Source organism: Rattus rattus, chromosome 2 (genome assembly GCF_011064425.1).
Source record: "Rattus rattus isolate New Zealand chromosome 2, Rrattus_CSIRO_v1, whole genome shotgun sequence".
In the NCBI taxonomy this organism is placed as follows: domain Eukaryota; kingdom Metazoa; phylum Chordata; class Mammalia; order Rodentia; family Muridae; genus Rattus; species Rattus rattus.
Genome location: NC_046155.1, coordinates 97,586,545 through 97,608,857, shown reverse-complemented (window position 1 = coordinate 97,608,857; position 22,313 = coordinate 97,586,545). Strand labels below are relative to the sequence as shown.

Here is a 22,313-nt window from a genome sequence, read left to right as displayed (position 1 = left end):
CATCCCACTTTACTCGGCATGGTAAAAGACCTATAACCCCATGCACTAGGGAGGCTGAGGCAGGAGGAGTCCCCAAAGCTGCAGAGGCCCTATCTCAAAACAATCAGACAAACAACAAATAGCCCCCCCCCAAAAAAAACTATATAGCAACAACAGAAGTTGACTGAGATTCCTGGCGGCAGCAGCCCCACTTCTCACAGAGCACTTGCTTGAGGAAAAGTCGGCTAACGTGTGAATGGGCAGGGAACTTGGAATATTTAAATTTTTTAATTTATTTTTAAAAATGTATTTCATCTAGGCACAGTAGCCCACACATGTCTGTAATCCAAGTACTTGGAAGGCAGGGACAGAAGAATCTTGAGTTCAAACCTGGGATACATAGATAAGACCCCTGCCCCATGTAGCCATCCTCATACAATGTCTCTTGGGTCACTGGGACCACAGGCCTGTAAGCACTGTGCCCAGCTAAGGTGATATTTGTAAACCTCAAATTCTGCTGTCATGGATGCAGAATGAGCAAGCGCCAGCACGTGTTTGCTTTGAGCCTCGTTACAGAGTCCTGAGACTCATATCAACGAGCTTGAGGCCTGGCTTGAATGAGCTTTATACCACTGACTTCATGACCAATAACTATCGCGGCAAATTCCCCCAGTTCAGTTGAATACCTGCTTCTAGTTCATCTGTGGGCTTCAACTCTGACCTTTCCAGGGCCCACCCTGCTGGGATGTGCCTCTTGTGAGCTCACAAGATCCTTGTGTTGCCTTTATGGTCCCCTCCCCAGTCTCCCAGCATCATTTACTACTGTGCAGCTATTTCCTGAGAATTGAAACATCTCCTCCTGGAGGAAGGCTGTAAAGGCTCAGACAGTGAGTGGAATTTAAAAGTCTCAGGAAGCTCCTGAAACATACCAGATTCACAAAGTTGCGTGTGCTTCAAGGCTGTATGAATAAGGATCTCTGGAACAGGAAGACTGTCCAGAAAGTTATGCAAAAATCTTCAGGGATACATCTTTAGTGAGTCTTGTATTTGAGCCAGACATGCTCCTGTAGGTAATGCTGTATCCATAGTCCTGTTACGTGAACCCAATAAAGTCAATGGTTACTAAACTAGGTGGGCGGGCCATCTCTTTGCTCTGTCCCATTAGGGTAAGTCAGCATCTGTTCATGTCTCTCCAGGAAAACCGCTCAGCACCTGCCTATCCCTAGGTCATGCTGACAAACCCTAAGAACTGTGTGTTTCTGACTCCACAGACTCATCCACTCTCGGTGTGCATAGCACGCGCACACACACACACACGCACTCCAATACCACAGAGCCAGAGACACCGCTGAGCCAGAGGAACCAGTTTTATTAGATTCCAGCAAGACTATACAGCACGGTTTCATGCAGATTAAATATGTGTCTCCGCCTCCCCAGGAGGGAAGCACCTCCACTGCCAGCTCCTTCATGGCATTTCAAGGGAATCAAGGGGATCCCTCAATATATTCCGCATGGGGGACTGTTGGGATCATGACTGGGGGCGAAGGTGAGACCGTGGGCAGTTGAGGGCCTCTGGGACCTTGAGACTTCAGAGGGTCAGGGGCTGTAGGACCTTGGTCCTTGGTTGGGGCTGGCACCACGGGATCCTGACCCTTCAGAGGTACTGGAATTACAGGGTCTTGATTCTTTATAGGCCCAAGGACCACAGGGGGCCCTTGATTCTTTGGAGGCTCTGGGAGTATGGGACCTTGGTCCTTGGCTAGTGCTGGGATAATGGGGTCTTGGTCCTTAGTTGGCTCAGGAACCACTGGACCTTGGCTCTTCACAGGTGCCACAAACACAGAACCATGTCCTTTCAGATCCGTACCTGTGTCTTTGACTGGCTCTGGGCCTCCTAAGCCTTGATTCTTCACAGACTCGGAGACCACAGGAACTTCGTTCTTCAGAGATGCCACGATGGAGGCATTCTGGTCCTTCCTACGCTCTGGGACCATGGGAGCTCCACCTTTCTCAGGCTCAGGGATCACAGGACCTGGGTCCTTCAGAGGCGTTGGTGCTGGTGCTGGTGCTGGGGAGCTTTGATCCTTAGCTCTTGCTGGAACCACAGGACTCTGAGTCTTCAGAGGCTCTGGCAACAGAGGGCTTTGGGCTTTGGCTGGTGCTAAGGGGACAGAATCTTTGTTCTTTAGAAGCTCAGACGCCATATGGTCTTGATCCTTGACGGATGCTGGGGCCACTGGACCTAGATCCTTCATGGGCCCTAAGAGCACAGCACCTTGATCCTTTGGCGGGCCTGGGGCTGTAGGGCTTTGACCCTTTAAGGACCCTGGGACTACAGGGGCTTGGTCCTTTGGCAGTCCTGGCACCATGGGGCCTTGATCCTTCAAAGGCTCTTGGACCGCAGGACCTTGGCCTTTCGGAAGACCTGGGGCCACAGGACCTTGATCCTTGTGTGGCTCTTTGGCTACAGGACCTTGATTCTTATCACTGGTGGGTTTGACCCGGCTCCTGCAAAGGAGAAAGAGACGATCACTGAGGGCCAAGTATCAGGCAGGGTAAGAGCAGAGCACAGATTGCCTGATGAGACTTGGCCTCATGGGGCTGGGGCAGGGTAGCTCTTAGCAGAGGAGCTAAGAAGAAATTGGATTTCTGCATCAATAGGGAATGCAGAGTGGGGGCAGGGCAGCCCAGGCAGGGCAGCTCAGGGAATTATTGGTCATTCAATGTGTTTGCCAATTGATTAGAATCTGCAAGTGGCAAAGGGCACAGTACCTGAGACATAGCAGCAGCAATGTCCCCAGACTTGAACCATCTAGTGGGCACCCCAGCAGCCCACCCAGGGTATATTCCACATAGCCCTACGTCTTCCTGTATTGCAGGCCCATCCTTTGAACCTTCTATTTCTGCCTACTCAATGCTCTCAGAGACCCAGCTTCTCTTGTTTTTCTAGGCCCTTCCAAGGTTCTTTCCTCCCCTAACTCTATTAAGGGATGGCTACTGGCAAGAATAAGGGGTCTACAGCATATCGGAAAAGGGGCCAGAACATCCTTCTTACCTACCCCCTCCACGCCTACTTAAGAGCAGCCACTCTCAACCGTGGGTCGCACATCAGATATTCTGCACAGATATGTGTATCACGACTTATAACCTTAGCAAAATTACAGTTATGAAGGAGCAATGGAAATAATTTTATGGTTGGGGGTCCCCATAATACGAGGGACTGTATTAAAGTGTCACAGCATTAGGAAGGTTGAAAACCACTGCCCAAGAGGAAGAATATCTCATTATTCACATTTAGAACAGTCCACACATAGTAATAATAAAAACCAAATTATTTTTAATATGCCTGCTCTTTAATTCTTTGCTTCCAGTAGCACCCGTATTGTCTGCTCCCCCTGCAAGCTTTTGGTAGACGACTAGATGGGGCTCCCCATTCAGGCCCTAATCCCCTTTCTCTACTCCCACTTCCATTCCCTCAGACGCTTGCATTCACTTGCTCCAAGACTCCTGTGGGTTTATTTCCCAAATCCAAGTGCCCAAGCCCCTCCCTAAAGCCCTCATGGGATACTTGCCCCGTGTGGCTGACTGAAGCCACCTGCCCCACCCCTTGGTCCACCCTCATTGCAGGGAGCATGCGCAAACACTGCCACCTGAGGGCAACTCATTGCCAACCCAGACCTAGCCAACCTTGAGTCCTCTGGTCTGCAGTGCACACACCTTCTGTGCAGGCTAGGCTGACAGTTGCCACTGAAGAGTGGTGTTGCTCAGCCAATGTCACAGACCCTGGCACACCTCAGCACATCCCTCTTTCCAAATCCCTTCTTTCTACAACTCATGCCAGCAACACAGAAGCCCTGTGAAACTCATGGGTATAAAGACACACAGCAAGGGGTTTACCTCCCTGCTTGTTGGAGACAGAAGCTGAGGTCTGCAGAGAGCCAGCGATGAGGAGCTGAGGGGCCTGCAGGAACTAGAGCCTAGCTCTTTCTGCTTCTGGGGCCTGTGCATTTTCCCTCAGAGGGCCCGGCTCACAAAGGTCTTCAGTACAAGTCACTTCTTGGTATTATTCATTTATACTTTGTAACAACAATATCTGTTAGCATTTTGACAGACCCTGACAGGAGCTTTCTCTGTGTGTGTGTGTGTGTGTGTGTGTGTGTGTGTGTCTGTGTATATGTATATGTGTGTATGTGTGTGTGAGTGTGTGTGTATGTGTGTGAGTGTGTGAGAGTGTGTGTGTATGTATATGAATGTGTGTGTGTGGGGGTCTGTCTTTGTGTATGTGCACCACATATGCGCCATGCCCAAGGAGGCCAGGGAAGGGAGTCGGATCCTCTGGGCAGGAGTTGCAGATGGGAGGTGCTGGGAATCTAACCTAGATCCCCTGGAAGAACAATGAATGCTTAGATCTGCTGAGCCAGTTCTTCAGGCCTCTAGGTAGACTTTTAGAGGAATTTTTTGCCTGCTTCTCTTATTTTATGTTTTCCCTTTTCTTTCTGGTGATATTACTGCTGGAACTCAGAGTTTAATCATACAAGGTAAGCACCCAGTGCACCCCTGAGCCATCCCTAGCCAGACTGCTTCTTAGAGACCACGTTTTCTTCTTTCTTTCTCATTTTCTCTCCTTTTATTTCTTTTTCTTTTATTTTTTCTTTTTGACAAAGTCTCTTGTAGTCCGGGCTGACTTTGAATGGTTACACAGCTGAGGATGACTCTGAACTCCTGTCCTGCCTCTACCACTGGAGTGTTTAGGGACACAGGTGTGTGGCCACCACACTGTTTTTGTTTTTAATGTGGTGCTGAGAATTGAACTAGGCAAGTACTCTATTCCCTGATAGACCCCTAGCCTGTCCCTACCTCAGGATATTTCCTTGGCCTACTCTGGTTTAACTCTCTGGCCTCAGGCTTCTCATCTCTTCATTGTTTGTAATGATATTAACCCAGGATATATGACTGGCAGGCAGGGACACAGCACTTTGAACCATGGCGCCAGCATTAGGCAGTAGAATGATTATCTATTTCATTAGAAGCAACACACACACACACACACACACACACACACACACACACACACACACACACACACACACAACACACACACACACACACACAACACACACACACACACACACACACACACACACACACACACACAACAACACAACACACACACAACACACACACACACACACACACACACACACACACACACACACACACACAACACACACACACACACACACACACACACACACACACACACACAACACACACACACACACACACACACACACACACACACACACACACACAAGCTTGATCTACAAGCTCTTTACTGTGTTTAGCATCTCAAGTAACCTGGGCATCTCTGACTCAGCAGACTGCACAGTGACAATATAAGAGTCTGTCTATCCTGTCTCACTGCGATCATTGAACAACATGGGGATAAGAGAAGGCCAGCTCATCCTGCTGGCTCAGCACCACACGGTTAGACAGCTGTCCTAGCCAGGCTGTCATGTCACTAGAGAAACTAAGAGTGTGAGCAGAGGGTCAGGTAAGGCTGAGAGACCTGTAGAATCCAAACACAGCACTAACACCCCTCCAGTGCTGGGTGGTGGTCAGAGGGAAGGTAAAAGCTGGACTTAGAAGAGACTCGAGCAGGAAGTCTGATAGATGTATCCTCTCAGATCTTTGGGTGGCCTGGGTATGATCTTAAAGAAGCTTAGGCAGTGTGGCCCTACTTAGCTGCAGCCCCTAGCCCACTGACAGGGCACTGGCGCCCTCTGCTGACATAAAGTTCATACACAAGAGCGGTCCTTGAGCCTGTGCTGGGATCTGTGGGCCCTGGGTTCCCACAGCCTTGGCTCTAAGCCTACTGAACACTCTCAGCCATTTTTCATTAATACGGCTCTAACTCATGTTGATCTGCCAGCAACGTTTTTATCTTAGTAGTTAAATCTCTTTAACTACTCATCAACTACCTTAAATCTCATGAACTTTAGAATTGAGATTAGAAATGAGGGCCAGTAAGATGACCCATTTCCAAGCTTGACACTCATCTATAGGTTAATTCTCCAGAACCCACATGTTGGAAGGAGAGAACCAACTTCCACAAGTTGTCCTCTGACTTACACATGTGTACTACGGAATGAGCGTGTCCATATACCTAAACATGCACGCTTACATAAATGCAATTAAAACCTTTTTTAAAAAAAAAATTAGAGAAGAGGGCTGGAGGGGTGGCTCAGTGGTTAAGAGCACTTGCTGCTTTTCCAGAGAACACAAGTTCAGTTCCCGGCACCCACATGGTGGCTCATGACTGTCTGTGACTCCAGTTCCAAGGCATCTGAAACCTCTTCTGACTCCTGCACACATGTGGTGTACACACACAAACACACACACACACACACACACACACACACTCAAAATGCATGTTTAAAAGGATCAGAAATGAGTTAAATAAACCTAAAACATGCCTTTTCCACCCTTTCCTCTCTTTCTTTTTTTATTAGCTTTAGGAAAAGCTTGTGTGAATCAAAAGTTCAAAGTAGTTTGGTGAATTAGATTATCCAAATTAGCTTTGTAATTTTTTTTAAAAAAATATGAAACAGGTAATGAAATTAGGTTTATAAATTATTTCCTTTTTTTTCTTATGCCCTTTTTGCAAATACAATCAGGACACAAACAAATAAATTAAAAAATTCTTCTGGAGAATCAGGGTTGCCATTCGGTTGGTAGAGTGCTTGCCTAGGACGCACCAAGCCTGCGTTCCAGCTCAGCACTACATAGACTAGACATAGAGGCCCAGGCCCATAACCCCAGCCCTTGTCGGGTGAAGGCGGAGGCAGCAGGAGGATCATGAGTTTAAGGTGTTCCTGAACTACATTAAAAGTGGGAAGCTAGCCTGGGCTATATGAAATCTTACCTCAAAACACAAACCAACAGCACTTTCTGACTTTTGATGTTTCTAAGGGAAAATCAAGCAAGCACCTCCACTATTTTATCAGAAGCAAAATCTGGGAGCCAAAGTGACTCTGGGGAGTAAGTTGTCTAGTCAGACTGGGGAAAGATTAGCGACATGAGTCTTTCCAATAAACTCTCAACACTTCTGGTGAGTGGCACACGTGAATAAGCAAATATTTTGGGTGTGAACCTTTAGTCCCAGTGCTTGAGGGGCAGGGGCAGGGGCAGAGGCAGAGGCAGAGGCAGGGGCAGAGGCAGAGGCAGAGGCAGAGGCAGAGGGGCAGAGGCAGAGGCAGAGGCAGAGGCAGAGGCAGAGGCAGGGCAGAGGCAGAGGCAGAGGCAGAGGCAGAGGCAGAGGCAGAGGCAGAGGCAGAGGCAGAGGCAGAGGCAGAGGCAGAGGCAGAGGCAGAGGCAGAGGCAGGCAGATCTCTAAGTTTGGGGTTAGTTTGGTTAAGTTTCAGGACAATCAGGGCTACATGGGAAGACCCCACCTCAACTAATTAAAAATAAAAACAAGCAGATATACACGTTTAAAGATTACAGAATGGCTGCCACTCCCGGTGTCCAGTGTCAATGAAGCAGAGGTAAGTATGTCCTAGTGTGTTTGCAGGCCTCTATGGGAAGAGAAGTCTGCCTGGCTGGCCCCGGCCTGAACAGCGAGCGGCATGCTGTGTCTAAGCCAGCCATTCGTCCGTTTGTTAAATGAGACATGCCATGTAAAGTTAAAGAATCTGTGGTGGCTTTACAAGGTTTGTAAACAGCAATGGAACATTTACAGCCCACTTATTGCAGGATCCCTGTGCTTAAATTAGTTACGATTTGGTTCGAATAATGTAGAAGGGTTGAGACATCAATCTTCCTTAAATGGAGACTGCTATGTTTAGCTGGATATTTGGTTTTCTTTCTTTTATAAATTAGGCATTGATTTTGAAAATCAGGTTGATTTTGACAGGGTTTCCCATGCGCAGAACCACCCTCGTGGTTATCGTGAGCCCTCACTATCCTTAGACGGTCACAGTGTGGCCCTGCTGTTTCTGCCAGCCTTCCTCTGTGGCATGTGCCTCTAGGGCAGCTGGGGTCACACTCACGGTGCTGTATACAAGGGACAGAGGGCCCCTCCAGTGGAAGCTGGGGAGGTGATGGGATAGAAAAGTGATTGGGTTCGGTCCCTCTGGGCCACAAGGTTGCTCTTCGTCTGGGGTATGGATAGCCTGTATAACTGGATCTGCTGCCCTGAGTCGGCTTCAGACATTCCATGGTAGGGTCCTTCTACCTCCCGGCCTGGGGGGCCCCACAGCGCAAACCTCTGGAAGTGAGACAGACAGGCTGGCCTGATCTTTCCTTCTGTGCTGCTTATTGCCTGAGAGGTCTTGGGCAATTACTGAACCACATGGGCCTTGGTTTCCTCACCTGTAAAATGGGAATACCAGTTATCAGGGACTGTTACAGCAGAGAAACAGAGGATCACTATTGGGACCTGAACTGCATTTGTCAAGTTCTGGGTATGTGACACAGGCACACCCAGCCCCAGTGTGATTATACTAGTGGTTTATCTCCTTCAACTCCCACAGATCCTGCAGAAAGGTGGGCAGTCCTGTGACCTTTATCCTTGTCCTCCCTGGTTGTCTGATGCTGATTAGAACCTCCTGCTGCTGCCTCTGGCTGTGACCTCTGCTTCCTGGTCCAACCTCCTCACATACTCTTCCCTCTCTGTCCCTGAAGACTTAGCTGGGTGGACTAAACTGCCTTACAGGTCTTTGTTCGCATCTCTCACATACACTCCTTGTCTGACTGTCTCCTCACACTTAGATTCTCCCTTCAGACCCTCAGTGCCTCAGGGTGGGACCATGTGCCTTGTATGAAGAAAATGCAACACCCAGCACAGTATCCAGAATGAAGAGGGCCAAGTGGAAAGATTTAGATACTGGTCCCAATACCTGGCTCACTCCGACCGAGTCCATGGCCCCAGCCAGAGTCAATCAACCTTGGTGTCTGTCCCCTTTCCCCTCAGACTCCTCCTTCTGTCCCATCATCACAATTCATCTCATTCTATTCCCCTCCCACCTGCCACGGAGCCCTGTCCCAAACACTAACATAGTGCCTTTCCGTTTTGTCCTACAGTATATGCTCCATACAGAAATGAGAATCCTCAGGAAAGGAGATCACTCGGGCCCCTTCCCTGCTTTCAACCCTCTAGGGACTTCTCTGCACTGGGGATGGAAAGCAGGATCGGCCATGACGGGGACAGCAGTCTACTCCCCTCTCCTGCGCATGCACTGGCTAAGTCTTCCAACTTCCCTCCGCAGAATGTCCCCTTAGCTCATCACCTGAATTATGACGACCCATCCTGAGTGCATTTCTCAGCTCACTTCAACTGCCCTGGGGATCCTGCCCTGACCCTAGTCATGGCCACAGGGGGCCTGCAAGCTCTCTTGGTTTCATTTCTTAGTCAATTACTTGCATACTCTTTCAGGTTAATGTTTCCCCAAGCTATCCTGGTGTGTTCAGAGCGTGGGGACCAGGCCTATTTTGCTCACAACTGTATTCTCTACACCTTAAACAGGCTCTCACTCAGGGCCCAGGTCTGAAAGGCTGAGTGTTTGTCCAGTGAATGGATGAACATAAATCTTTTCTGTGCCAGGCTCTCCTACTTCAAACTAGCATTTTAAGAATGCATAAGACTGAGTCTCAGACACTTCACCCACCACCTCTTGTTTCCATGGAGACAGACAGTCAGAGCCTCCAAAGCACCGTGATATTGGATCCATTCTCCCAGAATCTGTTAGTGAAAGTGGGTGGAGTGGTATGTGCCTGTAATCCTAGCACTGAGGCAGAGGCAGGAGGGGTTGTTGTGAGTTCAAAGCTATACTAGGTTCAAGGCCAGCTTGGACCACATAGTAAAACAAACCCAACGAACAAAACAAATAACAATCTCTCCCTCTCTGTCACACACACATACACACACACACACACACACACACACACACACACACACACACACACCCCAAAACCAAACAAGACAAAACCAACCAACCAAAAACCAACAGAATCTAGAAGTCATTCTACTGAGTCCTGGCCTGGCGTAGCTGGCAAAGGAACTGCACTGGCTGCCACTGGTGTCCCCTGACCCCCAAGCCTAATCTTCTTTCTTCCTAGATTTCCCTCAATATACCAAGACAGGCAATGCGTTCAATTGCATAGAGTCCTGCCCAGGAAAAGCCCAGAGGGATGAAGACTCAGTTCTCAGGCTGCCTACCCAGTGAGGCCATCTCTGACTCCTTCCTCCTCAGCTGCTGCTCCAGTCTCTAGGCTGGGCCCTCTAAGAACATGGGGGATGCTTGCTGCTTCCCTCCGTTTTCTCTTTCCTTCCCCTAACACTTCACACACATCTACTGAGTGTGTGGCCACTGAATAGAGTTGGGAAATAAGGAGCTGTGGCACGGGCTGGCACACAGTAGGGGCTGGCATCCTAAGTGGGGAGTAACTTGCACCACATCAAATTCCAATGACCATGTACATGGGACATGCACATTTTCCTAGCTTTGTTTGCCTCAGGATCTCTGGTCCTCTTCAACAGGGCTATCTAAACTTAAGAGAACCTTTAATAGGATACAGCTTTTGGTTTTCAAGTGTGTGGACCCTGCAGCTTAAACTTTCTGGGAGGCTCAGAAGGGAAACATGAGTTTCCTAGAGTTGCACAGACCGTACAAGCAATGTAGGACTCCATGGAGGAGCAAATACCAAAAACCCAAATACACCTACTGCTCAGGACCAAGCTTGGCTTGCACTGTGGCTGACTACCCCGGCTGTTTCCCATGACTGCTGCAGGACTCAGACTCTGAGGCCTCAATTGCACCTCCTGACAAATGCATCTTCCAGAACAGATCCCTAGGCAGTGCCAGCTCAGCACCCCTTCTCCTTATCCCTTCCTGAATTTACCACGCCGGACTGTGTCATCCCCAAGTTTACCTCCAGCATGCAACACACCCTAACAGAAAAACAGTTCCAGGGCTAGCCTACCTGAGCACAGTAGCAGAAGGGACACCAGCCAGGAAGAGTCCACCCATGGAGGCTCAACACGGATGGAATCACAGGTAGGGAGGGGGAGGCTGCATCCACAAGGCTTACCCTCAGGTGAGTGTGCCCTGCCCCCAATTTGCCTAGAAACCAGGGCCTCTGGTGTAGGGTGTCTGTAGTCCCTGAGAAGGGGTCAGGGGAAGGTCGAGCTTACAGTAGGGTGCAGGTGTCTGGGATAGCAAGAATCCTAGCCTTATCCAGGGCTGGACCAAGAATGAGCTGAGGCATCAACCACTGGCTTCGAAACCAGGCTCACACCCCCGGGCGGTCTGATTTTGTGACTTAATCACTGAGTTTTGATTTACTTATCTGTAGAGAGTCTTATTGTGAGACCAAGTCAGGTTAAAGGAAAATCAGTGCTTACTCCTTTCCTGTGGGCTGGACCAGCTCTGCAACTTACAGAAACCAGAGTCCAGGGCCAGGTTCCCGGTTCCCGGATTCCTTTAAGACTCGGGGGCTCCACTCTCCAGGTGGGCATGGGCTTCTGAAGTCAGCTAAGTGGCTAAGTGGCCCTATAAATGCATTTGCTTATTTACTTAAAAAATTAAATATATCTTATAGATTTGACCTTCTAAGAATGAAATGAACTCCCAGTTGCATGTATAAGAAATAATATCAAAAGCATTTTCAGTTGTTCTAACTCCAAGAAGACGAAGTCAAGGGCGGGATCGACTCTTTGGTTGGGTTGCCAAGAAACTGATAATCCTACTATTGACTCTTTTAAAAATACAGTGCACTGGACTGAGGCTGCCAGACAGAAATGTCTCAGCCCTTATCTAACTCTGTGCTCCTGGGAACTTGCAAATCGATTTTTTTATGACCCCCCTCCCCCGGGAAAAGCAAAGGATAGTATCTCCAGCAATTAATCAAGGTCTACTCCGGGTGTCCAGAGAGACTGTGTAAAGGATGTGTAATTGCAAGACTGGAATCTGCACAGGTGATTTCTAGAGAGGAGGGAGCCCATGAAGGGCTGGAGAGGGGCGGGGCCGTGAGAGCCATCTCTAGATAATCTGCATCTCAGTCCTGCTGTAGAGAGAGTGGCTTTTCCTCCAGCGGCTGCAGCTACTGCACTGACTTAAGGAGGTGGGAGGGAGGAGATGGGAGAGGAGTGGTTTGTAGCAAAGCATCAGGAATTAACCATGGCCAAAGGCGGTCCACCTTCCATCCGCCTGCATCAGTCTCTCACAATACAACAGGGCCCGGTGACAGGTGCCCTTGCTATTAGCACTCTTCCCAGCTGCCACGGCAAGCTCCTGCACCACACAGAGTCTGAGAACTCGCTATTCCAGGCTGGCCCAATCTGTGTTTCCTGAATTTGGATACCACAGCAGTTTAGATGGTGATGAAACCTAGTATTATAGCAGTATCTTTTAGAAATTCTGAGACTCAGCCAAGGTCACACAGCCAGCAAACAGCAGAGTTTGGATTAGAAAGCAGGGCTGCTGCCTGCTCGAATTCAGAGTAGGCGGTGGAAGGAGACACCTCTTTGCTATGCCAGAGATGAGACGGCTCTGCTCTGAGCAGGGAATGGCATGGGGCCACCTTTTAGAATTACTCTGAGCTGGGCAGTGGTGGCACACACCTTTAATCCCAGCAGAGGCAGAGGCAGGTGGATCTCTGAGTTTGAGGACAGCCTGGTCTACAGCACTAGTTTCAGGACAGCCAGGGCTACACGGAGAAGCAAACAAAACAAAAGACTGTATCCAGGAGCTTGTGCTTTCCTGAATTTAAGACTGTTTGGAAGAGGCAGCTACAGCAAGTGCCAAGGGATGCTGACCCAAACCGAGGCCGGCCATCTTAAGAGCAGCTGACCTCTGCTTTGTTGTTGGCAGGACGTGTAAACTGCAACCACTCCCTTCTTACAAGCAGGAGAAGCTGTCAGGCAGAATAAAGAAGCCTTGTGGAGGCGCCATGGTGAATGTGGACACACAGTGCGTATGGTCACTCACCCATTCACGCATTCAGGAGTCACTCAACACTTCAGAAGACATTCTCTGTGGTAGACATTGGGCTGGGAGGTAGATGACAGAAGGAGCTGACCCTTCCCCTGGAGGAGCATGATCCGGTTTGTGGGGGGAGGACACACACATGTGGGCTGATGACACAGGACATGTGATGAGTTCCGCGATGAAGATACAAAGAGGGAGCGTCTTACCCAGCCTGAAGGGTGCAGGCAAGGCTTCCTGGAGCAGTCCCCTGAGCGGAGTCTTGAAGGATGAGTTAGCCGGGTGAGAAGCAGGAGAAGGGCATTCTGGGTAGGAGGGACAGCGTAGGGAAGGCATGGAGGTGAGAAGCAGCGTGGTGACTGAGAATAAGCTTCTGCAGGCCGTGGGAACCGGAGCCGATGGTTTCAAGCAGGGGATGACATGGTCAGACTTGCAAGGCCCCTTTAAGAGCCCTCCAGCAGCATCAGCCCATAGCAGTGGCAATAATTTACTTTTCTATGCACTTGGAATTTCGTTGGCCCCAGGTAAGATGCCTGAGACTCTGTTGAGACAGCTGAGTATGACAGAGACAGACATTTCAGCTCAACTCCAGTGTTGGGAATAAAAAGCACCAAGGAGTGGGCTTCAGTCTGCAGCGGTGGGGACCACATGCCTGTTTTATCATGGCTTCCCAATACCAACTGTGTTGCCTAGGAACGGAGCGTCCGAGGATTCTATCACACAGTTGATCGTAGAAGACCTGGTCCAATTCTGATTTCCTCCCGGTTTGCACTGGATCCCAGTATCTAAAGAAAGTGCTGGGCAAGCTCGCTGGAGGGCCTGCGATGCCCCAGCCACAGTGTAATTTTGTGTTTTGGGTATAATTTTCCTTAAGGGTCCCACTTGTTTGGAACCTGATTCATTTCAGCCAATCCTAAGCTTCCTGACTTTTAAGTTGGGCCAAGCTGGCCAGGGCCTTCCCCTCAGAACTACCCTCCCTCATCTGATACCTGGGCAAATGCCTGCCTCACTGTGCTAGGAGACAGACTGCTTTGTAAGCAATTAAAGTATAAATTGTCCAGACATTATTCAGTCCGTGGACTCCAAAGATCCAATAACTGGAATTCTTTCAAGGCGTTTTATCTTTGGACTGTTTGATTCATTCAGTCTCTTGTGTAACTAGTTTCTCAGTTAGCTGCATTTCTATCAACGAGGAAGTCATCACGGACCATCCTGGCACTGCATGGTACTGAAACAATCTGTCTAGTGTCCATATCCCTTGCTGATATCACATCTCCACTCTTACTGTCCCTCCTTTAAGAGAAGGGTACAAAGACTCAAAGAGGCTGGTGAGGACCCAGCCTCCAGCTGCCAATGTTACAGTGTCTGAGGACACTTTCCCTCTCAGCCAAACTCCCTGAGAAAATGCCCGAGGTGTGTAGTCTTGTTCTCTGAGGCTGCATGTACGGGAGGATGGCCTAACAGGGGTTACTGTGAGCCCTGTGGGTGCTGGGGCAAGGACCTGGGGTACCTGCCAGACTGTGAAGTGTGATCCAGGAAAGGATCTCTGTCACCATAGCCTCAGTGGTTCCAGGCTGGGACAAGGTTTGGGGAACAGTGTCCTGCTTTGACTGCTTGATGGCCTTCAGGGCGTATCCTGAGACTTTTGATACCTGAATGTGAGCATTTCAACTTTTGAGCTGTGCATGGCCCTGGAGAACCACACTGAGGTACCACAGGGGTCCACAGCCTTTGTGAGATGGAATCGACCCTGGGTAGAACCACACCAAAAGTATTTAAATCTGAAGAAGAACTGAAACTCACTTCTAACTAGCTTAAAACAGGGACCTGTTCTAAAACTACGTGCCTGCTCTAGTTGTCGGTTGTCTTAGGAACGTGATATGAGTTGTGGTTGAAGATGTCGGGAGCCACAGGTGTGTGGGCTTGAGCCAGGTCACCTGGGTGGTTCAGATGAAGCAGGCCAAGTTGACCTGCTCTCTGACCTCCTCCCTTGGACAGTTCTTGTCCTGGGTCTGGTTCTGAGAGCATCTCTTCTTTCCCTCTCTGGGCTTACTCTTGGTGTTCTGATGTTCTGAGGTATAGTTTCCTTTTTTTCCCCCTCTTTCACCTCTATCTGCACCTGTCCTATCTCCCAATCCTAATTAATCTCTCTCCCTTACCTGAGGGGAAGGAAAACTGAATACCTCATATCTTTATTTGTTGAGCATTCTTTTTTGTGTCCTGCCTCATATAAAAAGTAACAGGTGAGTGCAAATGTCTTCCATTCATCTGGAAAACAAATATATAGTAATTTAAAAATACTAACACCCTAGATTGATTCTCAAATGCAGGGGTAGGGCCAGCAATGGAGATGCCGCCCTAGGGCTGTCAGACGGAATGGAAAGGACCTGCGGCTGTGGCACAGTGAAGCAAGAAGCATGATGGGAGGCATGCAGGGCACGGTGCGACCTGGGTACGTGGAATGGAGCCCCAGTTAGTAGCTGCCCATAACGGAATGCTAGGTCTTTCCGCCACAGAACTGCACTCTCCTGCCCTTGCCACCCCCACCCTCAGTGTACTACTCCTCGGGTTCACGGCCTGGCCACACCTTTGCCTGGGCATATCCCTCCGGCATGCCTTGGGTAGGTTCCATTCTGTTCACCTGATCATCACCTACCCATCTGCTGAGTCCTTTCTCATCCATGGGACCAGCTAGAACAGACTCCTCCTTCATGCCCACTGTGATCGGAGGTATGGTCTCAGTCTCCCGGCTCCCCTAGTGCCTAGCACAGAGCCTGGCATACAACAGTATCCAAGACACACATGCTGGAGAGATGACGAGAATCAAAGTCTTTGTCTCCTGCTTTACTGGAAGGACAACAGAGTGAGCTGCCATGGTCGCCCTGAGGTTTTCCACTGACCCCACCCCTTCCCATCCCCCAATCTGCTCCCTTGCCTTGGCACCTGCCTCACACGCCCAGCACACATATCCTGCCGCCCTTCTTGGTGCCCTCTAATAGGAAGCTTTTCCTTATTTCCCACCCCATGGGGAAAACTTCTCCACTTGAGCTTCCAACTCACTGGGTCCTTGTCTGAGCCACTCTCGTGGCCATTATTTCATTCCCATGTCAGGCACATGCATGACACACTGAGCCAACCCCTGGTGCAACCTGAAACATGACCATGGATTAAATGAACAAGCTGAGGCGCCCGCCTCTATCACCCCTGCAAGAAAGGAGGCCAGGGTGGCGGTGGCCGCCACTGCTGCTGCTGCTGGCCACAGAGGGGAAGAGTTGGGCGGCAGCTTCTCACCACAGTGAGGCAGCGAGTGGCTCAAGCGGTCACTGTTCAGACACGGCATGAAAATATTACACTACCTTGTTGGCCAGGGCGTCTCCAGGTCCATCTTCGCCTTTCCCAACATTTAGCTCTGACTGCTTGCAATTAGTACCTGAGAGGCAATCTAAAAGAGGCAAGCTGCATTATGGGGACCCCGGGGAACCTGCAGGGCATGGCTCATCTTGTCCAGAGAGGCTCAGATGCCAAAAGCTGTCGCCTTTACACTACTCAGGCTGGGCCTCGCCAAGGAAATACGATCGAGAAAGTGGTGTTCGTCTTTAGCATTTATTTATAACTGGGGGGTTGGGGGGGAACCTGTTGGTTTGCTTTCTGAGCAAGCACAGACCACGAGACGTCACAATCAGTTGGCTACACATGAATCGTTTCTTGTCATTCTTTTACTAACATCAGGAATGAAATAGCACCAAGAGGGGGGAGCACTACATGATACATAGACAATCTGTGGTATGCAACAAAACCCGGGCCACACAATCCTAATTAGACACTTCCTCTCTGCCTCTGCGTGACACAGCTTCTCCTGCTGTCTGGGAGCTGCGGCAGAGAACAGAAAGCTGGGCACAGCTTCCGGAGTTTTGCAGGCAGGCCAAGTTTAAAAAAAAAAAAAAAAGCCTCCGTTCCAGCTGTCTTGCCCCGGGGTGAACAGAGAACAGAGGGAAATGTACAAAATGAGGAACAGGCTTGGTCACCTGCAGAGAGGCAACACCAAACACTGCTTGAGGAGCCATGGTCAGTTTTGCCCAGTACACTTGGGAGACAACAAGACCGGGAGAGCTTTGTTTGTAAACAGTAGAAATCAAAGGACGTTTCTTGTCCGTGGAGTAAAGCATTCAAGAGCTAACAGTGTTCGTGGGTGGGTGTGTGAAGAAGAGGGGGACCCTGACAGCCTGAAAAGAACATTTTCCAGGTCACCTAAAGCCTCAGGCAGAGCAGGGTAAGGAATTCAGCCCCTAAGGCTCTGGGGGCCCTTGTGGTAAGCTATGGCAAACTACAGTGCACACAACACCAACTCAACTCAGTCACAGCACATGTGGGGTGGGTGGTCATGCACCTCTGTCTGATGTGTTGCTATAGAGACCTGTCTGCTCACCAAGCCTGCCACAGGATATGCAGAACATGAACACTGAATGAAGGATCCCTGTGCACTGTAAACTCTGACTTACTCGATCTACAAAACATAGGGTTATTCTACAGGGAAATCAAAGTGTGGCTAACAGCAGATCTGACTGTCGCCAGGGATTGAGAGGAACACGCACTGGCAGCTACAGTTGGAGCACTTGATAGAGTTCTCTGGTAAACAGTAAGGCTGGCTAACAGGTAGCCAGGAACAGTACTGAGCTCTAGGCATTTCTGAACAGGCCTGTGAAACCTGTGAGTTGTGGTAACGAGACTCATCAATGTCTCCTCCCTTCTCTAGCCTGTCTCTCTCACAGTCCATGCCCTGAGTCAGAAAATGGCATCAGGTTATGCTGTGGGCTTCATTTCTAGTCTGCTCTGTTCAAAACAAAGGCTCGCCCAGCGCTGGTGCATTCATTTCCAAACATGTCTCAAGCAGGCCCACAAGGTGCAAACAAAACCTTCTCTGTCTGCACAGAGAGACTAAGTTGGCTCTTGAGAGCTCCACCTTCCCAAACTGCGGGGACCTGAAGAGACCAAGGAGCCGCCAGCCTTGCCCTCTGAACCACTCACCACAGGAGAAAGCAAGCTGGGTTACACCATCTCAGCTACTCAGAACACAGCAAGGAGAACCTCCAGGACAGGAGCCATGTCCATTTCACCAGGACATTTCTGGTGGACAGTTTGGGCTCTCTCATAAGTAAGGAAGGCAGATCCCTTTCACAACCATTCCCTAAGTCCTAAAACACAGCTCTAGGGGGCTTCGGCCACACCCGGGCGACATTGCAACATGGAGCGCATCAAGAGCCGTTTCTTAGCATGGGAAGTCAAGGACGCTTGCTAAAGCTCTTGGCAGGACTCGCCACGCACTCCGGCCAGATGCTCAGCACACGGGCCTCTCTGTGGAGCAGAGCAAGAGCTCGGGGCTGGAGGATGCACTACCACACTCGCCGTCATGTCTACACACTCCACCTGCACAGCGCAGGGACAGAAAGTCCTAGTAAGTGTGCTGTGTGCCGTCTCGCACCTGACCATTCTCTCTTAACAGCCGTTCGGCACATCAGCAGTAAGCTAAGGGCAGAGAAAAGCGGGCTCCCAACGCTCAGAGCGCCTCCTACACCATCTACAGCATCCCAATACTCTGTCACTTCTGGCTGGCCTCAGCCAGTGGCCTATTACTTGACACACTATTCAAAGCCCACCGATAGGCACAAAACACAGGCACACACTCCTAACAGAGGTTCCAGGAGAGGGTTTCTTCTAGTTAACAGACACAATTCCATTTCACTGACAGTAAGGCCAAGGTTGGTTTCTTGTTCTATTGTCTTTACCATTTCCACAAGTTCTAACGGCTGAAACCCAAGCTGAACTTGGGCAGCATGCAAGCATCCAATGAACTTGGGAAAGAACATTTGCCTAAAGTCCAAAATGGCGTGATGCAAACTGGGGGGAGGGGGAGGCTAAGGGGAAGAGGGCTTGCAGCAAACTCCTCCAAGTCCCACCAGGAGCTAGGCTCGGCAGAACTAAGACCTGACCCAACCCAGACCCACAGGAAGGGCACAACCAGTGCACACTGCTTCCTGGCCTCCTGGGGGACCTTGGCTAGCTGCTGTGCCACTTGTAGTAAGAGTCAGTGGCCTCAGAAACATGATTTCTCCCATAAGAAACCAACCGCAGGGCTCCTGGGACACTTGGGACCAAGGCAGATGGGAAGTCTCTAATTAGTTTTGTGGCCTTTTTTTGTTTGTTGGTTTAAACATAGGGGTGGGGGAGGGGAGAAAAGGAAAGTGCGGGGACATTTACTCTTTCGCCTCAGCCAGTTTATTGTTCATCTCTTTGCTTTGCTCCTTGTCGTCGGGTTTGGTGGCACTGGGGCCCTCTGTGGTCTTTTTCTTGGCGGCCTGGCCCGACGCCACCTGCTTGTCTTTGGCCTTCCTCAGGGGCTTCTGGCTCGCTGAGGTCTTTTTTGGTTTGGAACTCTGAACACTAGGTTTCTCCACCTGCATGGGGAGACAGACAGACAGAGCACACACATAGAAACACAGAAGGAGGGAGTGGAGAGGGAATTTAGAGAAAGACATCGCAGTGTCATGACAGTGGCTAGTGGCAGAGCGGACTGGCAGGGCGAGAACAGTCTCGTGGTGTCTGGGCTCCTGGCTTCTCTGGTCTGAATCCACAGGCACCCTGTAGCAGCACTCACCTGCCCTGTGCTTCTGCCCTGCCATTTCTCTCCGGGAGCAGACAATGGTTACAGCATCTCTTGTCCCTCCTCCTTGGAACTACTATGGCTCATTCTGTTCAGGCCAGGGCTGTGTTTGCTGTGGTGCGTGAGGGTAAGCTGCTCTGAGACGCTCAGTCATCCAGGTTCTGGACTAAAGAGAGCAGGTAGGGATTCACAGGGACGAACCATGGTGGATCCCTGGGGCGTAGAGGACAGAGTTTAAGAACAACTCAGGTGTCAAGCAGGCAATGGGCACTACCAGCCTCATGCTTATCCCTGGCTGGGTCTTGCCTGCTTCCCCAGAGCAGTCACTCAGTCTCCAGGCCCCTCTTCTGATCTTTCCTTCATTCTGAAGAGGCAGTCTTGCCTTCTCTTTCTCAGAGGACTCTGGGGACTGGGCTTGATGAGCCGATATGGCAAACCCTGCTGACCATCCCCGATTTCCCCCATCCTCTCTCCTTCCTCAATTGGAATCTTCTTTCATTCAATGTCAACCTACATCCTGGGACCTATTTCATCTGTGGATGGACAGAGCTGATGCTGGGCCTCCCAGACCGGGCCATTCGCTAACTGAAGCCCAGTCATTTCACTGTGATTTGCTTGGCTTGGAGCTGAGGTTCCCGGGAACGTAAAACATTTCATGCTAAAACTAGGTGCATTCCAAACAAACTGGGTCAGGAGGTTACCTTCGCTAAAAGCTGGTCCTGACACAATGGAAATGCCAACTGAGTGCTAGACTCGAGGTCAAGAGGAGAGAAAGGCCACCTGGGCTCTGGAGTTATTCTGTTCCTCGGACATGTTCTGCTATCACACAGTAGGTATGTGCCTGGCCTTATCTGGCCTGACACAGCCAATGGACCTGTGAGGCCGCACTGCTAGCTCTGTCCAGCCTGTCTCTCCTGTTAACAAACCCATTCTGAGATGGAAATAGACCAGGCAGTGTTTGCATAAAAAAAAGTCCCAAATCCTCCCGCAGGAACGGCTACGTTGGTAATGAATCCCGGGGAAGGTTCTTGTTCTCTACCTGACAGGCATGTTTTCCGTCACACATTGAACACTGTTGGATGGAGCTGATCAGGGCAGGCTGAGTGAAGGCAATTGTGTTTCAGAGCCTGGGAGGGAAGGGGAAGGTCCAGGGATTGGAGCGGGGTGCAGGGGCAGCTGCAGGGCCAGAGCCAGGCTGTGAAGAGGGCCATGAAAAGGGCTGTAGCACCAGGGTGAGGATTTTCTGTCCCGGTTACTCTTCATTCTCAAGCACAGAGTCAGATGTGCCAAATGTTGTTACTTTCATGGACTTCTCCTTTCTAATGTGACCTTGGACCTTATAAGGACCTAACCTGTTGGAGACTCCCTGGGCCCGTGTGCTGAGGAGGAAAGGTAAGACTCGTCAGGAGCTCTGGGGGACGAGCTGGAGCCCCGCGTTCTGCTTCCTCTGGGCTATGCAGCAAGAGCCTTACCTTCGGGGATTCCTTGAAAGGCTCACTGTAGAGGCTTCGTATTCTTCTGCGATCCACGACCTTGTTGTCCGCTGCGGTGGGCTTACTGGCCTCCCCTTTGAACTGGGCGCTGTAACTGGTTTCATGAACCATCTTGTCATCTGGGGGCTTGTACTGGGGCTTGGCTTTGATTGGTTTCACAGGCTTGATGTCTGTCCACGCTCTGAATTCGTTCCTGTGAGTCAAAGAAAACAGTGATGAGAAATATCACGCAGCCGAGAAACGTTCCTCATCCCAGCTATGCCCAACGCTGGCTCCTGCCTCACGCTGTGGTGCTGAGGTATGGCTGGGAGTGAGCACTGCAGAGACTGATTTTCCTTCTCTTAGAGTTGATCCAGGTCTGCCATCTGAGATGGCAGTGGAGATCTCAGAAAAAGAGTTCAGGGTCCTTTCTAGACCTATACTTAGGAGATCCAGAACAGCCACGCTCACCTTCAGACTCGTGTGCTCAGGCTCTAAAAGGAGGCTGAGACACGGGCCCAGTCAGTGTGTTGGGAGCTCAACACGGGACGCCTGTACATGCACGGCTAAAGAGCTTTGGGCTTGTTGAGACAGGCACACTGCAGTCTCCCAATAACTTCCCAGTCCCCACTACAACCTTTTGTGTGACAGTGATCAGCTCAGGGCCCTGGGTACCAGAGGCAGGATCTCTCTTGCTGACCTCCAACCTCCAGCCCTTCTTTCCCTACTTTTCACAGCCAAGAACCTTTGCTGTCCAAATCTGCAGGGGGACCCCTCCCTCGCTTGCTTCTTATGGTGCCAGAACACTAACAGCCAGGTCCCTTTAGATGGGAATCCCTGTGACATGTCTTAGTACACAGCATGTCCCCTTGAATCATCATTGCCTTGCATTGGCTGTGTGTGTGTGTGTGTGTGTGTGTGTGTGTGTGTGTGTGTGTGTGTGCACATACAGGCGCAGCACGAGGATGGCCATCCCATCATGTGCGTGTGAGTGGCTATTACCCTGTCCCTTATGTGACTCCCATCTGCCCCCCCCCCCGTGTTTCTACTCACAGCAGCCTCTCTTGTAGTTCCCACTGTAGTTCTAGGCATTGAACCTAAGGCCTCTCAAGTGTAGGCAAGCGCTGTCTCTTAACACTGCTCACAGCCTTCGTCTTACTTTTACCTCAGTATGTTGCCCAAGATTTGAGCTCACTGTTGCTCAAGCTGGCTGTGAAT

At 50.2% G+C, this 22,313-nt stretch overlaps 1 protein-coding gene across 1 annotated transcript in view; it reads right to left on the bottom strand.

Annotated features, from left to right (window-relative positions):
• Window positions 1–1,328: 1,328 nt before the first annotated feature.
• The window catches only part of Map6 (microtubule associated protein 6), a 64,306-nt gene continuing 43,321 nt past the window's right edge, over window positions 1,329–22,313 (bottom strand). Inside the window, exons 2-4 of the mRNA XM_032893009.1 lie at window positions 21,096–21,309; window positions 19,221–19,417; window positions 1,329–2,487 (exon numbers count right to left, since the gene is read on the bottom strand). Of these exons, the coding sequence (XP_032748900.1) occupies window positions 1,464–2,487; window positions 19,221–19,417; window positions 21,096–21,309 (1,435 nt within the window). The 3' untranslated portion in view covers window positions 1,329–1,463. The remainder of the gene's footprint in view (window positions 2,488–19,220; window positions 19,418–21,095; window positions 21,310–22,313) is intronic.